Source organism: Salarias fasciatus, chromosome 16 (assembly GCF_902148845.1).
Source record: "Salarias fasciatus chromosome 16, fSalaFa1.1, whole genome shotgun sequence".
In the NCBI taxonomy this organism is placed as follows: Eukaryota; Metazoa; Chordata; class Actinopteri; order Blenniiformes; family Blenniidae; genus Salarias; species Salarias fasciatus.
In genome coordinates, this window is record NC_043760.1 from 6,857,534 (window position 1) to 6,874,463 (window position 16,930).

At 42.3% G+C, this 16,930-nt stretch overlaps 2 protein-coding genes across 2 annotated transcripts; one reads left to right on the forward strand and one right to left on the reverse strand.

Moving 5' to 3' along the window:
* Nucleotides 1–744: 744 nt before the first annotated feature.
* On the forward strand, nt 745–1,116 carry LOC115403340 (ileal sodium/bile acid cotransporter-like). Its single transcript, XM_030112201.1, has one exon. It carries the CDS (start codon nt 745–747, stop codon nt 1,114–1,116), a length of 372 nt encoding a protein of 123 aa, XP_029968061.1.
* Nucleotides 1,117–3,811: 2,695 nt separating this feature from the next.
* On the reverse strand, nt 3,812–7,058 carry LOC115403341 (ileal sodium/bile acid cotransporter-like). The gene is made up of 6 exons (XM_030112202.1): nt 6,691–7,058; nt 5,284–5,402; nt 5,095–5,183; nt 4,789–4,964; nt 4,546–4,703; nt 3,812–3,990 (listed from the first exon to the last, which is right to left on the reverse strand). The coding sequence occupies exons 1-6, from the start codon at nt 7,056–7,058 to the stop codon at nt 3,812–3,814; spliced, it is 1,089 nt and encodes a 362-aa protein (XP_029968062.1).
* Between the last annotated feature and the right edge of the window lie 9,872 nt (nt 7,059–16,930).

Sequence of the window (16,930 nt, forward strand, 5' to 3'; positions counted from 1 at the left end):
GTTATGTTGTGATCACCGGCCTCGGTCACTACCACCTCATGTTGAATCTGGATGCAGGTGAAGCCACTGCAGGTGTCATCCAAGTCACACCAATACTGAAGTCTTAGTGTTTTGGTTTTCAAGAAACAAGCTCACCTTTTGTGCTTTGGTCTTGTTGAGTTTTTTTCTTCTGACTGTACAGAGTGAGTGTTTCTACTGATGAATGTAATAATCTATCACTTTCCATTTCCTGTCTGAAAAATAACAAAAACCCCAATAAAATAAGGATACCTTGGAGGTGATTCTTATGAATGTTGTGCAGAGAAAGCGTACCTGATGTCCTCCATAATGGACGTATGCAGGCATCCCTCCCCGCTGCCAGTACATTGTGATGATGCTGCACAGCATAACTGTCCAATAAAGTTTTAAGACCCATGGGGTCTTAAAACTGTAAAAGGTACAAGTTGTGGCACAATAATTTTTCATATTTCATGATTCTTCTTTTATAGGTAGCAGCTCCTGAACACTGACCCCATAAAAAATTAAGTATTGGTTAATTTTTGATTTCTTTTTCGTCTGATTTCCTCCCTCCCAGTCGTATCGGGCTGCCACAGTGTAGACATGAAGAGCAGCAGGCAGGACACTCCTTCCACCGTCTCTGCTGGATATCAGGGAGGAACTGGGGACGTGTCTGATCAGTGAGGAAGCTACCTCCCAGCCGGGAAGACACTCAGAATCCCAATGTCTGTACTGCGAGCAGCAAAGATGGCCACCTGCGACGCCACCACCATGGTCTGCTTGGGCACCGACTGTCTCGTACCTCCCAGCAACTACAATCAGACCCTCAGTACGGTGCTGAGCACCGTGCTCACCGTCATGATGGCCATTGTCATGTTCTCCATGGGCTGCACGGTGGACGCCAGGAACCTGTGGGGCCACTTGAAGAGACCCTGGGGCATCATCATCGGCTTCCTCTGCCAGTTTGGCCTCATGCCCTTAATCGCGTTCCTCTTGGCGCTCGCCTTCGACGTGCTGCCAGTGCAGGCGATTGTGATCATCATCATGGGCTGCTGTCCTGGTGGTTCGGGGTCGAACATCATCTGCTACTGGCTGGACGGAGACATGGACCTCAGGTAAGAGTTTCAGCTCGAATCCAGAGAAGCATTTAGAGTTTTGACAGCTCAGAGGTGAGTTTTCTGCTGCTTCTGTTCTTGGATTTCAGTACTGCTATAAACTGACAAATGAAAACTTGCCGCTTTTTCACTTCAGTTAATTTTGTAGCCACAAGGAATCTAAGATCTTGTACGCAGGAGAACTGTCGATTAGAGAACAGTAAATATCCGCGTTCTCCAGATTGCGAAGTTCGAGTCTCAGCCATGCATACGGGTCATGCTGCAGCCTGAAATCCGTATTTTCTCCCGGTATCAGTCTTTGGTGTGTTACGTCAAGACTGTCCACTTGATTTGACAACACAACAATATCCCGACACTCCTTATCAGACTTGGTATTTTAAGTTATTATAAATCATATTTGATGAACTGTAAAATTATTAGTGTAAAATTATGCTTCTTGCAAAATTCTTGCAAAAAAAAAAATAAAAAATTTCCCTGTCCCCGACTGGGGGCAGGATGATTCTTACAGAGTACTTTTGAATTCATTATTGTATTTTGTGCATTAATGCGATTAATCGCAGAAAAATTATGCAATTAATCGCGATTAAGAAATTTAATCGTTGCCCAGCACTAGTTTGTCTAGATTCAAGTCAAACTATCCCAAACTTCTTTTTAGACACAATAATATTTGGAATTAAAGAGTTGAAGCCTGTTGTAACATGCTGACTGGGGTTGGTTTGTAATTCATCATCCATTGTCAGGATTCAGGCTGATCACTTTCCTGGAGACAGCTTCACATTTTCTCACAGTGTTTCTCACAATTTCTTCTGAGGTGAGAGACCATGTTAATGCAAAAATGCTTGGGCAAAAGGACAGTGGAAAGGTAAAAATAAAAACCTGTGCACACACATCCACCAGTCAACATGAGGATGAGGGGGGTGGTGGTCGTGTTCCATGGATCCATCAGTTCTTGTGAGTCACAGTGCAAACAGCCACTAGATATGTGGAATAAAATCAGCACAGCAGAGTTGGGAGAAGGCATGGGGACAAGAAAGGCCACCCCCAAGCCAAGAAGGGTCTGCTGAGAGGGCCAACACTGGCCAATACCAATTAAAATATGCCACACGCTACGTTGCTTGCTTCATGTATTGTAGAGGAAAAAGATGTGAGGATGATGGCGTTCCAATGTCTGTTTGTTCCACAGTCCTTTGGCTGTCAGGCCACTTTGAAACCGCTCAGTTCTCCACCGCTCGTCAGCAGTTACTGTGCATGCGCGTTCTGGTACAGAAGGTCAGGACAGCTTCACAGGCTGGCTCTGGTACCAGGTGAACCACTACTTCCTGTTTCAACTGTCTCACCCATCCAGGAAACCTGATTGAAGAGGATGTGTTCACACCCAGATAGCACCAGATTATCAGCTGTATGTGTGCCATGTTGTTCAGGTACAAGGAAGCAGAAGGGATGGACCCCACACACTCTTACTTTCTGTGTATTTTGGTGGTTATTAAAGTTTGAGTGGAGGAAAGCTATCCACCTTTTCTCCAGCATGTTAAGCCTCCATTGCTGAAAAACTGAAACCCAAATATTTTAAAGATGAATTCCACATAGAATCAATATTTCTAACCTTTATTTCTTGTTATATGGATGGTTGTGGCGTACAGATAATAGAAACTGAAAACCCACTGTCTCAGAAAATTAGAATATTGTGAAAAGTTCAATATTGGAAAGTCGTGGTCCAGCCATCCATCCATTCATCTTCTCCCGCTTATCCGGGACCAGGTCGTGGGGGCAGCAGTCTGTATGTAGGTAGGTAGTAGTACCTAATCAGTTAATAAACTCAAAACAAAACACCTGCAAAGGTCCAAACAGTTTGTCGGAGTTGAACTGACTTCAGAAAATAAGCTGAGGTAGCTAACTTGAGTTGAAAATGTCAAAATGCTAATTAGTTTTCTTCATTTATCAGAATATGACTGTTTTCACCATAACAGTAAGACCACTGACATCTGTCTGTCTGTCAGTGGTGGTGCTGTATCAGGAAGCAGGTGGTCTTCAGAGCTTTATTTGCTGGAAGTAGAAATATCTGAGGATGGAGCCAGAGCGTCTCCACACTGCAGGTGTTTTGTGGGGCTTTCACACTCTGCAGTGGTCCAAGGAAGCGAAGGAGTCCAGGTGGCCTGGGAGCTCAAACTGCTGCAGAAACCCTCGCCGACATATGAAATAGATCACATTTTACAGCATCAGCAGCAAAAAAACAGTTTACACAATGTCAGACACTGCAGAAGAAAAAAAGAGATTTAAACAAAAACGATCGCAGGAAGAGATAAAGTGCGAGGACTCATATGAAGTAGGACTGTTTTAGTCCGTGTGTTTAAAGGAATCTAATCCTAAACATTAAAAAATAAACAAAAACATTTTCTTGTTGCATCCACAGCAGTTAGATCAAACATTTTAAAGAAATCACTGATAGCAAGAAGAACACCCAGGAAAAACAGTCCCTCAGAAAGCGCGGAGGAACGTCAGCTTAAATATTAAGATAAGAATAAATTAAAGGGTGGGGTGGGGGTCCTCATGTCCAAACACAAAGGCTGTGTCGGTCAGTCCCACCCTCAATGGCGTTAACAGTCTTCAGGCCAGAATCCTTGACAAGGAGGTGCACAGCGGTCCTGGGGCCTGCAGGGGGCGCTGTGAGTTCAGTCTTTCTGTCGTCTGGGTCTGCAGGCTCACATCATGGTGCTCTTATCGATGCTCTTCACGCTGACCTTGTCCATCTCCTGGTCGTCGAAGCCGTAATTATCCTGAGCGCGGCTCTTATTTTTCTGCATGTCGTCTTGAGCTTCGCCGTCCTCGCTGACCGAATCGCCCGCATTGCGCGAGCAGCGCTTCTTGTACCACTGGTAACCTGAAGACAACATGAAGCTTGGAATCAGAAAGACTGACAATTTAAAACACACATGAAAGACACTGTGCTGTCCAAGTGACAACCAGTCCAGTAAAACTTCAGTGAGGTCAAAAATAGCAATGCTATATGGTAAGACATGTAAAATATTATTAAATAAAAGACAATATAATAATAATATTTTTGTTTAAAAAAAAAAACACCTGTAAAAAATGGCTGTTTCCTGTCATCTGGACTCCAAAAAAGCTTCAGGATCATTAACGTACCTGAACATAATTTGTTAGCTGACATGACACAAAGGGTGTTTAACTTTTCATAATAGCAACAGTTAGCGTGACCTTGCAGTAACACATGTTAAGCTAGCTACTGTGACAGAAACCTTTTACATCTTCAGGACAGAGCTTGCCAAGACCCTCAAAGCCGAGATCAATACATTAAAGACAAAGTCAACTACTCAAAGCAGATTCCAGTCTGGTTGGTCCTGGGTTCCGTTAGATAACAAGTATTCAGATGGATGGACGAATGAATGGATGGATGATGTCCACGTGTGCGTCTTACCTCCTACTGCCAAGATGGCGACCACGATCTGGAAGATGCTGTAGATGAGTGGGAATGAAAACATGAGTTCCAGGTCCTCGGCGCTGAAGGACAGCTGGACGATGGTGCTGCAGAGCGAGGAGTTCTGGATGCCCGTTTCCAGAGCAATGGTCCGACACCTGAACAAACCATGCAGTGACAAACAACCGTGTGAATCATTTAGTATAAAAGGAAAGATTCTTTCAGACCATCTCGAATGCTCACCTGTGCAAAGGCTGACCCACAATCCAGGCCAGGAGGAACCCCAGGCCGAACCCGAAAAAGGGGTAGATCGTTCCGATAATCCACAGCGCCGGAGCAATGTCCCAAGACGACTGGTAGAGGACTCCTCCAACCACAGCGATGATAACGATGAGCAAAAAGCCGAAAATGGACCCGATCTGTGCACAGCAGGAACACAAGCATTTCAGTAAAACCAAGGCGCAGGATTCGTACTGCCTGAGGAAGCCGAGTTAGGAGAATTCAAACAACGACTCATGAAATTTTGTAGAACATGTTAATCATTCCAACCTTGAGGATCTTTTTTGCGAAGTTGGGAAACTTGTTTTTCACATATATCCCCACAGCAATTGGGATAAGAAGGGATGCAAGCGTGATGCCTGTGGACACAGGTTTCACAAGTGTAAGGTGTGGTCAAACATCAAAACTAATAGACGACATGCAAATCAACCAATCCGGAAAAAATAAATCACTCCGTACACATGGTGTCGTAGGGGATGGCGATGGAGCCACCGCTGGTCCAGACGGTGGTGTAAATGAGCAGACAGAGGGGCATCATCCCCAAAGCCAGGATGGAGGAGCAGGCCGTCATACTGATACTGAGGAGGAGAGAAAACACACTGTGTTGGTGCAACCACCTCTCAAGCAGCACATGAAGAAACGTCAGTGAGAGTCTGTATTCATGGAGGCTTTCCAAGAAAACAGGCGACGTCGTGTCACTGAGGCAGTGAGATGTGTCTGCTGTGGAGGCTGGAAATGTGTCTCTTGTTCAATGAACAGATTCATGGAGAAAACTAGAAAATTATTTCTCAACATGTGGGATTTGTTAAGATACTCTACGGAAATCTTTTAGGAACGGCCGGAAAATAAACAAAACCATGATGAGTTTATATCACATCAAATCAGATCACACTGCATATTGTGTCGTCTCACAATATATCTTGTACTCAAACGTTCCAAATGGTATTGTAGAGAATTATAAAACGCATTGCATCATAATGACACACTGAGTTACTCTAACCATCGTTTCGGGGGCCATGTTGTTGTTCCGGATGGTGTCATGTAGCATTCTGTAGTAGCTCATGGTACTATGCTCAGTGTCCCATCATATCGGCCTGGATTCATTTGCGTCACATCTTTCATCAGAACACAGCGTGTTGTCCTTCATGGCATGATTTCATCAGCGCTGGGCAAGTAAATTTTACTTTCCCAACGCTGCCGATAGGGTGTGGCAGAATTTTATGATGAATCACATTCAATTTATTATTGAACTGAATTATATTGTGAAGCATTGCTCTGTACTTCATGTTGTATCACTGCAGGAGCAATCAGGGTCACAGGGGAAAGATCCTCGACCAGGACAATTAACTGAGTTCAATCACTGTTGTTTCTGTAATTAAATCACACATTTTGTCACTAAGATTGATGTCAGTGTAATAAAGAAACAGTAAAAAGATGACGTGCAGCAACAGTTACAAATCTCCAATTAAAAACGTCATACTGCCATCAGGAGAGTTATGTATTTTACTGAAGTCATTTTTCTATTTGTGAAAAATCTTAAGGAATCTGACCCTCAGATTGAAAATTTGGAGATGTTATGGAGAAACATAGGATAGCGTGTTGTAGTGATATTACACTGCATTATGTTGCTGGGGTGTTTTCTAAACCAGATTTACTAGTCTTAGTTTCCAATCTTGTTGGGTGATTCTGAATCACATGAAGCACATCTGAAAAAGTGGTTACAAAACTAACTGAAGTAAAAAAATGGCAAGTTTTCATTTGTCAGTTTGTGACGGTACTGAAAGACAAGAACAGAAGCAGCAGAAAACTCACCTCTGAGCTGTCAAAACTCTAAATGCTTCTCTAGATTCGAGCTGAAACTCTTACCTGAGGTCCATGTCTCCGTCCAGCCAGTAGCAGATGATGTTCGACCCCGAACCTCCAGGACAGCAGCCCATGATGATGATCACAATCGCCTGCACTGGCAGCACGTCGAAGGCCAGCGCCAAGAGGAACGCGATTAAGGGCATGAGGCCAAACTGGCAGAGGAAGCCGATGATGATGCCCCAGGGTCTCTTCAAGTGGCCCCACAGGTTCCTGGCGTCCACCGTGCAGCCCATGGAGAACATGACAATGGCCATCATGACGGTGAGCACGGTGCTCAGCACCGTACTGAGGGTCTGATTGTAGTTGCTGGGAGGTACGAGACAGTCGGTGCCCGAGCAGATCGTGGCGGCTCCTTCGCAGGTGGCCATCTTTGCTGCTCGCAGTACAGACATTGGGATTCTGAGTGTCTTCCCGGCTGGGAGGTAGCTTCCTCACTGATTGTGTCTCTCAGACTCCAAGACACTTCCCCAGTTCCTCCCTGATATCCAGCAGAGACGGTGGAAGGAGTGTCCTGCCTGCTGCTCTTTATGTCTACACTGTGGCAGCCCGATACGACTGGGAGGGAGGAAATCAGATGAAAAAAAAAAATAAAAAATTAACCAATACTTAATGTTTTATGGGGTCAGTGTTCAGGCGCTGCTGCATATAAAAGAAGAATCATGTTGAAATATGAAAAGTTATTGCACTACAACTTGTACCTTTTACAACCCCATGGGTCTTAAAACTTTATTGGACAGTTATGCTATGCAGCATCATCACAATGTACTGGCAGCAGGGAGGGATGCCTGCATACGTCCATTATCGAGGACATCAGGTACGCTTTCTCTGCACAACATTCATAAAAATCACCTCCACGGTATCCTTATTTTATTGGGGTTTTTGTTATTTTTCAGACAGGAAATGGCAAATTAATGGATTTTTACATACATCAATGGAAACACTCACTCTGTACAGTCATAAGAAAAAACAAAACACGACAACACCAAAGCACAAAAGGTGAGCTTCTTTCTTGAAAACCAAAACACTAAGACTTCAGTATTGGTGTGACTTGGATGACACCTGCAGTGGCTTCACCTGCATCCAGATTCAACATGAGGTGGTAGTGACCGAGGCCGGTGATCACAACATAACAGTAAATGTACAGCTGGACTACTTGTGCCACCCATAATACTGACAGAGGCACATCTGATGAGCGACGTATTTTATTCAATGGAGGACCAAATAAAGAGGATCAAAAAGATATTTTTTTCCTGAAATATGGTGAAAATTTCCCAGATGACTGCTGACACCTGTGACTTTTCTAGCGGCTGCACTGCTCTGCTTTCATTTAAATATTTATATTATCTTGGGGAAATTCCTTTTCTTCAAAATAAAGTGCTCCATGGAGCTGATCACCCATAGGGACACTGCGGGTCTCAAACCAGAGACGTTCTGGTCCCATGTCTTCCTCACTAACCACGAGCCCACGATTGAGGTGGAGGTACAACGAGCAAGGACCAAAGGGTACTGAAAGCTCGTATTCAGCCCTTTTTGGACTTTCTTCTTCAAGTCTGGATTTTTTCTATCTGCAGTCTTGTTTATGTAAAAACCTGATCCTGGTTCCATCGTCCTGGATCTCGTCCATTTACACCGATGTTATCAATTATAATTGAACTATTCCAGCATATAAACTCTTTACACAGTGTTTAACAGTCCCAGCACACTTTACAAGGTCAGTGGACGTTACCACTGTGTTGTCCATCTGTACATGGATGGTCCTGGGACGGAACCAAAACAGAATATCTCTACTCGCTCTGCCTAATGAGCTGGTGTTGCTCCTTTATAGAGTAACTTTACCTGCACCAGTTTTTAAAGACTGTCGGAACAGTGTGCAACAAAGAACATCGCAGAACTCACTTCACTCCGCCGCTCACAAATCACTCACTGGAAGAGACTACAAAGGATGGACGGATGAACGGATAGATGAGGGATGGATGAGAAATGACTGGGTGGATGGAGAGATGAATTAATGGATAAATGAATGAATTGTGATGGATAAATTGATACATACAGTGAATGGGTGCATGGATGAGGGCAGAAGTGACGGATGCATGGACTTTTGTAGAAATTAATAGGAAAATAAATGAAAATGAATGGATGAATGGAAGGACAGATAATCCATGGAGAGATAAGTTATTGATGGATGGATTGATGACTGATAAATTAATAGATAGATTGACAGATTGATGGATGAAGGGATGAATCGCTCCATGAGAAGATGGAGTAATACTACAATAAAATATGATAATATATTATGATAATTGGAATGAAAACATGAATAAATCAGTGAAGATTGATGGAGGAGGAATGAATGGGTGGATGAAAGGATGGACAAATGAATAACTAAATACATCAGTGAACTAATGGATAAATGAATGCTTTGATCTGTTGGTTATGTGTGGCGATCACACAGTCCAGACCTCTGATGGTGTCTCTCAGGAAGCATTTCATGGCGACACCGTCACTCCTCAGCAGACATGTCGAAAGCAGGCCGTCGGTAATCTTCGGCTTTCTGTGTTAAACTCTCAGCATCAAAACACAACTGCTCTAGAATTTTGTTTGGCATTTGCTATCACGGAAGCCTGAGATAAGATGGCGAAGATCCCAAGCTCAGAGGTCAGGTCAGTGCAGCCGTCGGGAGAAAGCAGTAAGTATGAGCAGCGATGAAGAGGAAGGACTCAGAGGCACCGAGTGCGTCAGCCAGGCCACAGCTGCTCATGCCCAAGGCAGAGGTCGGGGGCGTTTTTCAGGCCCACCACTCTCAGACTGCTGATCACTTCACAACTGCTGCAGGCTCGGCATATCCTGATCGGATAATCCTCTTTTTAGTAAAAGTTTTTCACATTTGTCTTTTCCACTTTTTCAAAACTATAAAATCTTAACGTTAATCCGCTTTGTTGTAAAGCAATAAATTTTGAGAAGGCTCAGGAGGGCGTGCGTGTGTTTTATAGACACTGTACGTCGACATTCCGGACGCGCCAGGTGGGGAAACAATAAAATGTGCAATTTCAAAGAGGTACCAGCGTGCACAGACCTCACTGCCCGAAGCTTTGATGTGCCCAGAGTCAAGGACAGAGTGACAAATGACCACAAAAGTTTATTGTGTGTCATTCAGACTCACATCTGCAATCAGATCTATAATCTGTGGTTGCATAATGATCTCAAACAAAGAGAAATTTGAAGCTGTCACTGACCTGTGTGTTTGCAGATCCACGTCTTGTCAGCATATGTTACACAGAGGGAATGTCTGCTCTGAGTTTAGGGAGTTAATGGAGAACCAACACACACTAACCAGAGTGTCAGAGGAACTGAAAAGAAACCCGCTCAGTGTAATCAGAATAGCAAATCTGATTCGTCCTCTTATGTGAAGGGAGAAACGTCGGACGCAGGTTACAGAGCCAAGCTGCTGTTGACGTTTAACCATTTTAAAGTACTTAAAAGCACAACACAATCAGCAAATCAGGCATTGAGCTATTGGAAATAATGTTTTTGTCAATACTGACCAATGAAGAAACGGACGTAAACATGGTGTTTATGACTCAACCTTTTGCTATTTGCAAGCTGTAAACATTATTAGGACAAAAGACAGTGGAAAGGTGATAATAGAAACCTGTGCACGCACACATTCACCAGTCAACATGAGGATGAGGGGGGTGGTGGTAGTGGTCCATGGATCCATCAGTTCTTGTGAGTCACAGTGCAAACAGCCACTAGATATGTGGAATAAAATCAGCACAGCAGAGTTGGGAGAAGACATGGGGACAAGAAAGCCCCCCCCCAAGCCAAGAAAGGTCTGCCGTGAAAATACACTTTGTGTGTATTTTCGTAGTTATTAAAGTTTCAGTAGTGGAAAGCTACCCACTTTTTCTCCAGCATGTTAAGCCTCTATCGCTTAAAAACTAAAACCCAAATATTATAAAGATTCTTTCCACATAGAATGAATATTTCAAACCATCAGTTTTTGAACTATGGATGATTGCGGCTCACAGATAATGAAAACTCAAAACTCACTGTTTCAGAAAAATAGAATATTATGGAAAAAGTTGAATGTTGGAAAGTCATGGTGTCACATCCTAATCAGCTAATAAACTCAAAACACCTGCAGACGTTTCTTGAGCCTTTAAATGATCTCAGTTTGGGTCTGTAGGCTACATGGGGGAGGCTGCTGACTTAACAGATATTCAGAAGATAGTCACTGATACCCTCAATAAATCCACAAAAGGCCATAGCTAAAGAAGCTGGTCATTCAGAGTGCTGTGTCCAGGCATATTGATAGAAAGTTGAATAGAAAGAAAGAGTGAGGCAGGAAAAGGTTCACCAGCAGAAGGGTCAACCACAGTCTTGAGAGGACTGTAAAGCAAAATCCATTCAAGAGTTTGTGGGAGCTTCACCAGGGGTAGAGTGAGGCTGGGATCAGCGCACCAAGAGCCACTAAACCAAGATGGATTCCTACACATGGGATACATGTGTTGCATACCCGCCCAAAGGTACCAAAGACTGGTTCAGTGTCTTGAATTCTGATGATCACATCTTAATACTTACGAACAAAACCAGTGGAATATGTCCACGAGTTGGGATTTATGATCAAAACAGACAGCTGGACAAGTTTATTGCGTCGTCGCTGTGAGTGGAGGCCTTCAGAGGATTCCTGGCAGAGATCCACAGCTAAGCCAGGTTTTATCATCCAAACACAATAATCTGTGACACGTCGGGCTGTCTCCTCATTAAAAAAGTGGCCCTTTGGTCGCACTCGTTAAAAAGCAGTTGACACAGGCGGGCCGGGCCGTTACCGTGGTTATGCTGTGTTTTGGATGGGCGATAACACACAGCAGTGGAAACTCCTGTTGGGAGTTAATGGTAAAACTGAATAACCTGCACGGTTTCTGCACATTTTACTCTCTGTTGTGAGTTTCGCTGTGAAACACCTCAGGGGAAAAAAAAAAAAAAAACCCACGTGTTTCCTTCTGCAGACATGGAACAAAGTCACACCATGTTTCTTCAGTGGATCAAATCCCTTTCTAATGACTGCTAACGACATGTCTCGCCGTTCATCACGCAGCAGACAAAGGACAGAGTGTGCAGTGTTTTTTCAGCAGGTCATGCCTTTGTAGTTTTCATTATTTTTGTTTTGGTTCCATGTGTTTGAAATGAAGCCAGCTCACTCATTAAAATCACTTTCCCATGAACGCTTACATGAGACAGTGCTCCAAGTACAAAGGACAGAACATCAATGTATAATTTTTGGTTCAATAAGTCTGTGATGAAAAATAAGGAAAGAAAAAAAAATTACAGGGTAGGAACACACTATTAAAAAAGAGGATGTGCAGTTTTACTCCATTGGTTTGGCTTGTTCAAAAAACAGAAATTAGGTTCTCAAAACAACATGGACAAATCTCCAAACTACTTGGCAAATCCTTGACAACAGGATGGCGTTTCTCATTCAATTCATCAAACTGCAAATATCTCAGATCATTTCTCAATGTCTCAAATCATAAAGTATAGTAGCCGAGAGAAGGCAGAGTTTGCAAACATTTAGTAAGTTAATAGATCGTGTTGATCTAAACTGATTAGTCTAACAGTTGTTCTCACCAAAACATGACAGCATCATTTAATTTAATCAGTCATCACATACATAATCACCTGTTCAACTGTCATAATGAGTCAAGAACATACTGCAGTACAGTGAAAAGGATATACCTGAGCGGAGAGGGAGGCTGAGGACAGCAGCCAGTGAAGACGTGAGCTGTGAAACTCAGCTTTTTGCTGTTTAGATTCCAGTATGTTGCTCTGATGCATGAAAGTTACCTTGTGTGAGAATGAAAGTAATTATAATGTCCTTGTCAGAATGAGGGCAATGTATGAAGTTAAAGTGGTGCAGTCGTATATAGAATTGTATTCTGTTAGATAAACAACAACACATACTAGCACAGTAACCACTGTGAGTGAAGGAGGGGGCCATGGTGAAAACACATCTGAACATTTTGACTTGCAGTTCTTACACCATGCCAAAGGAATGATGCATTCTCGAGCCAGTTACTATTTTTAAGGGAAAGGAATTTAGCTTTGAAGCATGACTGAACAATTTTGGGAAAGATATGAGCGTTTTCCAAGTGAGCTATGAGGTGCTGAACTGTGAGATTGTTTTACGGGTTTGAGAATGTAATTTCTGTTTGAAGAAATGAGTGAGTTAGTTAGTTAGTTAATCAGTTATTTCAGGCAATGACATTACAGGTTACATAAACACAATTGGCATAACAACAATAACTGAAAAAAGGAACAATGTATATTTACACACAAAAAAAAAACCAGAACAAAAATAGTGCCTGAAAAGGAGTGGGAAGAAGAAAAAACTTATTTAATCCCACCCCAATTTACGTCAGTATTAAACATAACTCTCATGTCACATCCTGTACATTTCTGCGACACAGTGGAAGCAAAGCGGTTATCACTGAAAGGATCTATATAAATACGGCTGATATAATTAACAATGACAGAAGTGTTTGAACGTGGTGATGTTACCATAGGCAACAGATGATTATTACATTGCAATATTACTTACCAACAATGGTAAGGGGTTATGAACAATACCAACAATGGTAAAAAAGACTATACCAGCAATGGTAATGGACAATATACCGATCAGGTAAGGAAACACACATATGAAACTGATGCAACAAGGTAGAGTTGTCAATTTAGGATCCACTTTTTTTTATATTGTGACCAGATCATGTGTTTATAGAGAATTTTAAATCTATGAATATTTTGGCATTGCTTGTGTTGGGTATCCAATTTGTTCCAAAGTTTCACTCCACATACAGACACAAAAAAACGTTTGCGTTGAGTTTGAGAGAGTGTGAAATTCCCATATCCTCTCAAATTAAGAATGTATTTTTTCCTTATGAAGAATTGCTGTAAGTTAGATGGCAGTAAATTATTGAAATCCTTATATAGCGTGATTAAGGTATTATATTTTACCAGATCATTGAATTTGAGCAGCTTAGACTGAATAAACAGATTGTGAGTGTGTTCCCGAAATCCAACCTTGTGAATAATCCGCACTGCTCGTTTCTGTAACTTAACTATACTATACTATACACTGGTAGTTATTTCCCCATACTTCAACACAATACATGAAGTATGGGAGTACCAAAGTGCAATATAAAGTACGGAGTGCATTTTCTTCAAGGTAAAATTTCACTCTGTTTATAATTGAAATACTTTTAGAAATTTTTGTTTTTATGTGTTTGATGTGAGCTTTCCATGATAGTTTATTGTCAATCATAATTCCTAGAAAGGCATTCTCTTTTACAGTTTCAATTTGGACACCATCAATAATTAATTCTAGTTCTAAATTACTATCAAAAGTACTAAACATCATTACTTTAGTTTTGTTTAAGTTTAAAGATAGTTTATTTATATCTAACCAGTGTTTTATTGTTCATTTCCTCATTTACTGTATTCACCAGCTCATAATTTTCACTACTACAGAATATTGTCGTGTCATCTGCAAAGAGAATGACTTTCAAGGATTGGGATACATAAAAAAAAAAATAAATAAAATAAATAATATATATATATACACACACACACACACACACACATATGTGTGTGTGTATATATGTATATATTTATGTTTTATAGTTTATATTTATTTATATATTTATATATATGAGTCAAACCAATGAAGAAACACTTTAACATGCTTTTGCTTCCTCATACTCATTTACCAGCATATTGTGCCTTTATAGCATTTGTTAGTTTTATTTTAGTTCCATGTGGTTGAAATAAAACCAATTCTCACTGATTCAATGTACTCACTTTGTTTTTGTCATGAAAAGTTTCCTTGCGTTTTAGTTCTGCCTTTATTTAGTATCGATAGGACGGCTTTTACATTCTTATAAGCGACACTAAGGAACTTTTCAACCTTAATAAAACATTTTAATATCTTTTGTGATGATACATCGACTTACTACTAGTTGAATGACCCTCTGTCACGGGCTGAGGGCGTCAGTATTGCTTTCACTTGGACTAAGCAACTGTGAGGAGGGTGGTAGGAACCCTGCTCACTAAAAAACTCCAAATGTCCAGACTGCTTTACGGCACGCGACATGTCTGTGGTCTCCGAGGGGGGGAAAGCGGTACAAAAACGAAGTTACGTTTACCAAAGTTAAACGTTTATTTTCAGCATCATGATATAACATTGTTTAGCCAGCATTAGATTCATTACCTCGTCGCTATCCGTCCTTCACACAGCCAGTGGAAACAAATGTAGGTGAGTTCAGTCCGACAGCATGCCACCGGGAGCAGCATTTTACGGCGTCACGGACTAGCCCTCATGGGACTGTAGTATTCGTTCAGACAAAACACTACTGCTTTTGTCCACTGGCCCCGCCAAAATCAACAAAAACTAAGTTCCTTAGTGTCGCTTTAACTCCATTTTTTAATTTTCAGATAAACATTGAACATTTAGATTTAATACAATTCTATACTGAAAGGGAAGGAGAAGCACACATGACCTGTTGGCGCCGCCCTCTGTCTCCATGATTGTTTTAGCTGGAGCCTTCTCCAGCTCCCTGTGTGGACGGATGGAGTGTGAGCGGCTGTAGAGCCGAGCGGTTCCTGGATAACCCGTATTGAGTCAACTCTCTTAATCAGACATCAGGAGTCAGAAGTCTCTGTGAAACCTTTATTTTGGTTTGGTAGATGGTGAACAGTTCTGTAGATCCTTTGATCAAATGTTTCTTCTGTTCGTCACTTCTGAGCCACAGGTGGCTGATGGGAATGTCTGTCATTTAGGAAGACTCGCGATGCTGGTTGAACTCCCAATCCTTCGCCTGTAAGATCCTTTATTCGCCCTCCTCCCACTCAGTGCCACAATATAAGGCCAAACAGGTTGAATGTAAAGTCCACTGGCTTAATGCTAAAGTAAGCAGGAAATCCCATATATAGGCTAACAAATTAGCATTAAAATCTTGAACATTAAAATGTTGTGGTCACATTGCAGGAAGAAGAACCATATTTTTAGCAGTAACTCTGAGTAATGTGTTTATGCCAGTCACATGACCAACCATAGCAGCTACTCATGAAAATACACCAAAACAAACCACCTGGGATGAAGAGATGACACGCTGTTCCCACAGGTGAGACTCAGATGTGACCAATAATCCTGAATATACAATAAACATCTTTGGACATTTGTATATTAAAGCTAGGGTTGGCGATCTTGGAAAACTAGCATGTAGCACGAATGTAGCATCTCCCCAAGGCTCCGCCTAGCTCCGCCCAGCTCCCACCCCATTGGAGGAGCTCCCGTTGGGAGCTCGGATGCACCCGCTTACATGCACAAGCACCGCTGTGTCCTCAGCACTTCGTTTCTTCGTTTTTCTTTATTTGCACTACGCCAAGTTATGGCGCACTCAAAGGGAAGTAAACCCCCAAACATTCTTCTCCGCCATTCTGCAATGACGCTCCGTCCTTCTACACACACACTGAACCAGGGTCAATGCACAACATTGACATGTACGCGCAGGGGGCAGGTCGAACGGCGAAGGGATTTAATTGGTTTAAAAAAAAAAGGTGTCCCGGCAAGACTATTGGTCGCTGTTTTTCCCGTTTTACTCCTGCTGTAGATAGCGGATATTTTCCAAACTACTTTCAAAACACGCTATGAATTGCTTCCCATCGGGTCATAAAGATAATTTTAAACAGTATTTTAAAAAATGTATCTCATTCAGATTGCCAACCCTAGCTTTAAGAGATACAAAACACTGAGTAGAAGCCTCAGGACCCAGCGGACATGAGTGGAACCACGAACTCCTGCCTGTCTTCAGTCACGGTAAAGAGAAGCTTCCCAGCTAATCATTAAACACGTTTCACTGAAGCAGGAATGTTTCAGGCTTGAGTGGATAAAGTCAAAAGTACAGCAGCGGTGTGGGGGTTGGATTGGTGGTGGGGGGGGGGGGGGGGGGGGGGGGTTGAGATGATTCGCACAGCACTTCAGACTGGTATGAAGGTTGTATGAATGGAATAGCTGGGGAGGTTACAATAGAGAACATCCAACTTCCCAAATCAGCTCAACAAAACCATACAAAGTCGACGACTTTCCGGCTTGGCAGCGGGGCCTTCAGACTCGTGCTGGACTCATGTCGGGGGGTCTGGGACTGTCTTATCAGTCTTTATCTGTCAGACTCGTCCTTCGCTT

Coding starts and splice junctions, on each gene's coding strand:
- LOC115403340 (XM_030112201.1), top strand. CDS start 745: ATGGCCACCTGCGACGCCACCACCATGGTCTGCTTGGGCACCGACTGT.
- LOC115403341 (XM_030112202.1), bottom strand. CDS start 7,058: ATGGCCACCTGCGAAGGAGCCGCCACGATCTGCTCGGGCACCGACTGT. Junction 5,184..5,283: donor CATCCCCTACGACACCATGT/GTACGGAGTGAT, acceptor CTGTGTCCACAG/GCATCACGCTTGCATCCCTT. Junction 4,704..4,788: donor GTGGGTCAGCCTTTGCACAG/GTGAGCATTCGA, acceptor TGGTTTGTTCAG/GTGTCGGACCATTGCTCTGG.